General features: G+C 38.8%; 1 protein-coding gene across 1 annotated transcript; it reads left to right on the top strand.

The window, feature by feature from the left end:
* The first annotated feature begins 482 nt into the window (after window positions 1-482).
* Window positions 483-3,944, top strand: LOC103445288 (mitochondrial phosphate carrier protein 1, mitochondrial). Its single transcript, XM_008384278.4, has 6 exons — window positions 483-894; window positions 2,027-2,376; window positions 2,451-2,494; window positions 3,148-3,362; window positions 3,455-3,579; window positions 3,670-3,944. The coding sequence occupies exons 1-6, from the start codon at window positions 757-759 to the stop codon at window positions 3,725-3,727; spliced, it is 930 nt and encodes a 309-aa protein (XP_008382500.2). The 5' UTR covers window positions 483-756; the 3' UTR covers window positions 3,728-3,944.
* The last annotated feature ends 3,342 nt before the right edge of the window (window positions 3,945-7,286 follow it).

The raw sequence follows: 7,286 nt of genomic DNA on the forward strand, positions 1-7,286 counted from the left end.
CCACGGGTCGGGTCCTCTCTATCTAGGACGATACCGCTTATGTAAAATCCATCGCTACTTGAATCCAACAAAAGCGAAGCTGCGACAGATCTAGCAAGATAAGAGCAACGTCAAAATTTCTAGTTAAACCATCATGGCCAAGTAAAGGCCTCTTACATTTCAATTTCATCAGACTTTACACTAAATTCACTTGATACGACAGTTGTTCTAGTTATAAACCATGATGCCGAAATTTCTCTCTACTATGCATAAAAGAATAGTCTAGCAAAGACTCCAACAACTAAACTCAAATTGAATACGTTCACGGCTAGCTTATAGTCCACGCCCTAAAGAGCAATACAGTTTGGTTTAGTTAAGAGAGGGTTTAATTATGGCAAAGCCATGTATTTGGACCGTAAACGTGGACGTATACGTAGCTAGAGAAGTCGTCCATGGCATCGAAATTTTTTGCACAAATCCCCGCTGCCACGTGATCCTGGAACCTCCTTTTACCCTTTCTTTATTCCCCCAACGCCCAAAAGCTAGTTTGTAGGAAGTTTGCAACTACTACCAAGTAAGCTCTTCTCTCTCTCTCTCTCTCTCTCTCTCTCTCTCTCTTCATTTTGCCTGCATCTGTTTGCACCGCCGCTGTTCGACATTTGGCGGAGCTCCGGCCCTCCAACCCAAGAATCTATCAGATGGGTTTTGCTCCTCTTGGGGTTGGAACTTAAACGGATGTGAGATTGGAAGTGAGAGAGTGTTGAGATTGTCGAGATCATGGCAGGGGTTGAAGGAAGGTTGTGTGAGGAATTTTCACCTGCATATTATGGGCTCTGCACTGTCGGGGGAATGCTCAGTGCTGGCGCTACACATCTCGCAATCACGCCTCTCGATGTCTTGAAAGTTAATATGCAGGTCAGTTTTCCATTATTTTTTCTGTGTTTTGTTGCTAATCAACTTTTTTAGTTTGCTCTCCAATTTTCTTGGATGTTTTGTGTGTTAAAGTTGAGAACTTTTCCTTTTGGTGACAAAATGTTTGGTGGGTTTTTGTTGCTTTGTATTGTCTGGCATTGCTGTTTTTGTTCTTGGAAGCTGAAGAATCTTAAGCAATTAAACAGTTAATCTTCAGCTCTGTGTGACAAAATTTCGAGTATTGTGTTTCATGGACTTGTTTTATAGGGAATTGTAGCTGTTTTCATGTTCGTCACTGTGATCATTCAAGTTTTATTTTTTGAATAAAAGATCCATGCTTAGTTTATTTTGCAAGAGTTCGATACTAGACCACTAGTTATTCGTGTTCCCCCAAATCCCATTTTATAGTTTTGCACTTGTGTGCTTATGTTACTGGTTAGTACAGTTGAGTGCCACTGTATGTCTCAATTTTTATTAGTAATAGACTAGCTGCAGAGGTGGCTGTATTCTTTGTGTACTTAGTGATTGATTTAGTTGTAGTTTGAGATGAATTAATATAATGTGCAAGGATTTGGCATGAGAAATCAGGAAACTGTTTGGGATAATAAGATACCAAGTTTGAAGTTTTCATTTGGTGAGTTTAAACATAGTAAGCTAGTCCTTGCCCTTACAGAAAAAATTGTTCTGTCTCTAAAGAACAGAAGTTCCCAAAAAAGGAATAGGGGTTATGCGGTATGTTGGTATGTTTCTCCGTGACCAAAACCTCGCAAATTGATCTCGGTGCTGATGGTTTTTCTATATAAATGTAATACATTGAATGGCATGGGTCTCAGGTCAGTATAACCAACTACATCGCTTCCCATGCACATAATTCTTCTGGTTCTTTAGCTTGTATCTTCAAGTGACTTACCAGATGTACATCTCTGTTCTTTCCAGTAATGAAATTTCATATTGGTTCTGTTGGTTTCCATATATTCATTTCAGTTTCCATTTCCATTACTGGGGGACGCAAATTAATGTTTAAAGGATTGATGTCCCTTATTTTTATTTGTCTTTAAATTCGTTACTCTTTTGACAGTCGAGAACATAATTATTCTCTAAAACGGATGCTGATAATTTAACTTGTTCAATTCAGGTAAATCCAATTAAATATAACAGGATGGGTACAGGGTTTTCTACTCTTTGGAAAGAACAAGGCCCCTCTTCTCTTTGGAGAGGTTGGTCTGGAAAGCTTTTTGGATATGGTGCTCAGGGTGGCTGCAGATTTGGTCTCTACGAATACTTTAAGAAGCTTTACTCGGATGCATTGATAGATCAAAACAAGAGTACCATATTCTTCCTCAGCAGTGCATCTGCTCAAGTATTTGCTGATGTGGCTCTCTGTCCTTTTGAAGCCATCAAAGTCCGAGTTCAAACACAGCCCTACTTTGCAAAGGGCTTGGTTGATGGGGTTCCAAAGCTATACTCAACCGAAGGGATAGCTGGGTAAGTTACCAAAAACTTGTGCTTTTTCTCCTTTTAGTTTCTCAGTTATTCTTATCAGCTCATCTACACTGCAGCTTTTACAGAGGACTTTTACCACTTTGGGGTCGAAATCTTCCATGTAATATCTCTCTCTCTGTGCATTGTAAATTAAAAATATACTTTATGGAGGGTTTTTCACAGTAGAAATTTCAGAAATTTCAAGGTGTACGCTGTCCGGATTTGCCAGTATAATGGGCAGTTAATGCAGTTTTGAGGTTCAAGCCATCTCGCAATTTTAAATAATAGATTAGTATTCAGTACAGAATCTAATACATGTTTTCTGTTAAATAGCAGTATGTAATCATGACGCTAGTTGGCTATATGACATTACTAGAGTGTTGCTAGTGTGGTTGTTTTCAAGTAGAAGTGACTTCTTTTGGCTGTCTGCCTCTGTTAGTTCTCGTTCAAATTTTTAATGTACACAAGCCTATACATGATTTCTGACAAAGCCGTCCTGCGTTTCCAGTAATGATTTTGGGTAAGAAGTTTGATTGAAAATGTTAAACAAGAAGAAAATAGTCTTAAATCTATTCTGAACAGAAAAATATTACATTTAACCTTCGAGACTAAATCGTACCCTGTTGGCTTGTGTCAAGCCTGACCCAAGCAATCAGCTAGTTTCTTTCTGGCATTTCTCATGACAAAGTTACTATCTTTTCTTATTTATTGTGATCAAGCATTCAGTAGTGACTAGAGATATTAAATTTTCTGTTGTATTCATGTTCTTGACAGTCACAGTGATAATGTTCACAACGTTTGAGCACTCGGTGGATCTGATTTATCGCAACATTATGCAAAGGAGAAAAGAGGATTGCTCAAGAGCCCAACAGCTTGGTGTGACATGTTTAGCGGCCTATGCAGCAGGAGCTGTTGGTACCGTGGTCTCCAACCCCGCAGACAACATCGTTTCCTCTCTTTACAATAAAAAGGCTGCCAATGTGATGCAGGTAGCCCTTCGAATTAAGCTTTTCGTTGGTTTTTTCCTGCATTTCAAGGTTAAAGCATCAATTAATGCGTTGGTTTTATATCTTATCTTCAGGCTGTGAAGAACATTGGCCTCGTTAATCTATTTACTCGAAGTCTTCCTGTGCGAATTACACTTGTCGGCCCTGTTGTTACCTTGCAGTGGTTTTTCTATGACAGCATCAAAGTTCTCTGTGGACTGTAAGTGCCTTTTACTTGATTCACACACAACGCCGACATATTATCATTCTCATTTCATCTAAATGACAAGTTTTGGTTTGAAAATTTTAGGCCATCTAGTGGAGGGCTTACCAGGCGTCTTGAAGAATCTAACATATCAGCTGAATAACATAGATTAGATAAAGAACAGTTGAATCGGATCAATTTCTTTGATCCTTCGTTAGGCTACGGTTAATCGTTTTGTTATATCCATAATATGTCGTTGATCGGCAGTCTAGCTTCGTGGAACGTTATAATTTTGGGTACATAAGATGTAAATAAATTGTGCTGCATGCTTTTATGTTAATGTGCAGCAGCAATTATAAAGTATGAGCTTTGCCTTGGAAGACATTTTGTATACTTCAAATGTTCTGTTGGTAAAGGGGTTTCATGAGTCCAATAGAAAGCTAAGAGCAAGTCCAGCGTTGTTAAAAGCCATGGGGACCGGCTGCTCAGCAACCCAAATCCCCGGCCTTCCTCGCTCCAGCCCATGCGGGCAATTGGGCTAGGGGCGGGCGCGTGGGAGAGGGGAGGCATGAATCCACGGCCCGAGCGACTGAGGGCGCGCCAATGCAAGGCTGACGTCAACTATGTTATAAAAAAATTTGTATCAGGTGCCTGCATAACACTCGCACGTGGGGGCACATCATCGACAATTTTTCAGTTGGTGGGGCTCGCGGTTTGAACTCTGAGATGTTACCGTTTTTGGTGCCATGTGGCACCCTCTCGGTCGTTGGATTTCAACGGATATTTTTTTTGGACTGTTGGATTTCCAACAGTAAAAATAAATTTCAAACCTCCCCCAACGGCTAGATGACGTGGCACAATATCAGTCGTTGGATTCCATATCAACGGTCCACATTATTCGCCTTTAAAAATTAAAGAAAAAAGGAAAAAAAATAGATATATTACCGTTGTGCCATGTGGCACAATATGAAGGGTTGGATTTCAATTTGTTTTTAATCCAACAGCAAAAATTAATTATGTTAATAAAATTTAATAACAAATGTAAAAAATTAATAAAAATTCTGAAGAAAAAAAATTAAAAAAATTTAAAAAAAATTATTTTTCTACAAGTATGTGTTTGTTTACGCTCACTAACATTCACTAGACTAGACTAGACTAAATATTAGAATAGTCTCATATTTATTTGTTGAAAGAACTAACTTAAATGAGACTATGCAGGACTTACCTAGACTAAACGCTTCACTACACCGTCTCATATTATTTGATTGGTCGAGGATCAAACCTTGATTTGCCGCCTTGGTACCTTAATCCTTCTCAAGTATAATTCAATCCTTTTTTTTTCTTTGGTTTTATTATTGACTGGCTTTGGATTATTTTTTTGATTTGCAAAATGCAAGCCTCCAAAGATGGTTGAAGATTTTCTCAAGTCAATCACCTAGGGATTTTTTTTTCCAGTATTTCTTTCTTTTTGGTTGGTTTTCTGATTGTTTAATTTGTATTATTCTTTGTGTTAATCTACTTGGTTGCTAAGAAAATTTGATGGGAAAGATTGAAAATTCAAGATTTTGATTCCTTGGTATACTGCGAAATATTTGATTGTTTTTATTTATAGAGCGCATTTTAGTTTTTTTAGACAAAAATAATGGAAAGTTTTTCATAATTAAAAAAAAGTAAAAAATTAGTCATATGTAATCTAACACTACACAAAACATTTCACAATTTTAGTACTGCTTAGTCTATGCCAATCTAATCTAGCTTAGTCCTTGAAACTAGTCCAGTCTGAGATAGTCTGATGCACCAAACGCAGCCTAAATACCTTATCGTTATCTTCGACCTTACACCACAATTTCATATTTTCTTTAACTCTTTCAACCACATTCCAATCTTTATCTCAAAGTTTCTACATACTTTTGTTTCCAACCTAATCCTTTATTTGCCTCCATATGCACCATCCATCCTAAGAAATCACACACCAAAATCAAAATGTCTATCCTTATTCATAGTTTTTGCTTCCTTCTTACAATGTCTTCTTCAAGGATGTTATGGGAAATCGATGAGCAAGAGAAATAATTGTTTAAGTAAGGGGAAGAAATGTTCAATCTCCAGGGGGTGAAAATGAGATGGAAGAGGATGAGGATGAGGAGTGTAGAATGAGAGATGACGAAGCAAGAAGCCAAAGAGCCTCACATTCCTCTCGGGTAATCCAAGTTGTGGTTGAGATGTCCAGGCCCAATCATTCCGCAAAAATTGATAGAAGCAGGCAACGATGAGGTAAGGATCTCTTGGACGATTATTTTGTCCGTAATAGTGGATGAGATAACGAGGATAGGGAAATCAACCATTCTTGAGTCCCTGATGAGGTTTTGTTCCGCAATCGAATCTATCTACACCAAAGAGTACCTCCGGAAACCTACCGAGATGGACTTGTAAAGGCTTCTAAAGAATGGTGAGATGCGAGGTTTTCCTGGCATGATTGGAAGCATAGATTGTATGTACTAGACCTGGAAAAACTGTCCAAGTGCATGGCAATGAGCTTATGGGGACAGAAAATGAGCAAAAAGTATCATTTTGGAAGCGGTGGCATCATTTGATACATGGATTTGGCATGCTTTTTTTGGTGTTCCGAGAGCTCAAAATGACCTCAATGTCTTTGCCTAATCTCCAGTGTTCAATGATGTCCTGAAAGGAAAAACACCAAAAGTCACGTATTGGGTCAATGGACATAAGTACCACAGAGCATACTACTTAGCAGACGACATTTATCCAATGTGGACATCGGTTGTCAAAACAGTGCCACGTCCTACAAGTGAAAAAGAAAACACTTTGCAAGCTGTCAAGAGAGGCATAGGAAGGATGTGGACTGTTGTTTTGGTATCCTCCAAGCTCGTTGGGTGATTGTCAGGAATGCTGCCAGATTGTTTGATTTAGAGTTGCTTCGATCCATCATGATGACGTGTATCATTCTTCACAACATGATTGTGGAATATGAGTATTGTTTGTACCATACTTGACCAATCCCGAAACTACCGAGCACCGGCCAACGCTATACTGTCAAGGACCCAGAAAAGTTCCCCTCCGACCAGGAGGCCAATCACTACTCGACACGTGTCAAGATTAGAAGCCAATCAGAGCGCAGCACGTGTCAACATCAAGAACCAATCATAACATGACACATGTCAATGTGACAAAGCTACAAGTTTTTCTATAAATAGGGGTCATTCCCCCACAATATTGCCTAATGCCATTTTGTGTTAAATCATTCACAAGAACTCACTAAATTGAGAGCTTGATCCTTTGTACTTGTGTAAGCCCTTCACTACTAATAAGAACTCCTCTACTCCGTGGACGTAGCCAATCTGGGTGAACCATGTACATCCTGTGTTTGCTTCTCTGTCTCTATTCATTTACGTACTTATCCTCACTAGTGACTGAAGCAACCAAGCAACCAAGCGAAGGTCACAAAACCTGACACTTTCTGTTGTACCAAAGTCTTCGCTGATTTTGTGCATCAACAAGTATGATTATGATGCCGTTGATGAATATGAGCCAAACACGATGAACAATTCTATAACACAAATATATTGTGCTCATGATGCCACCAAAGAACCCGTGCAACATGAGCCATTAGAAAGGGATGTACATTACAATGAAAAGCTTATTCAACGATATACTTCACATCAATCCTCATACTATCACAAAGCCCGGCAAATTAACTTGATAAA

Source organism: Malus domestica, chromosome 10, assembly GCF_042453785.1.
Source record: "Malus domestica chromosome 10, GDT2T_hap1".
NCBI classification, from domain to species: domain Eukaryota; kingdom Viridiplantae; phylum Streptophyta; class Magnoliopsida; order Rosales; family Rosaceae; genus Malus; species Malus domestica.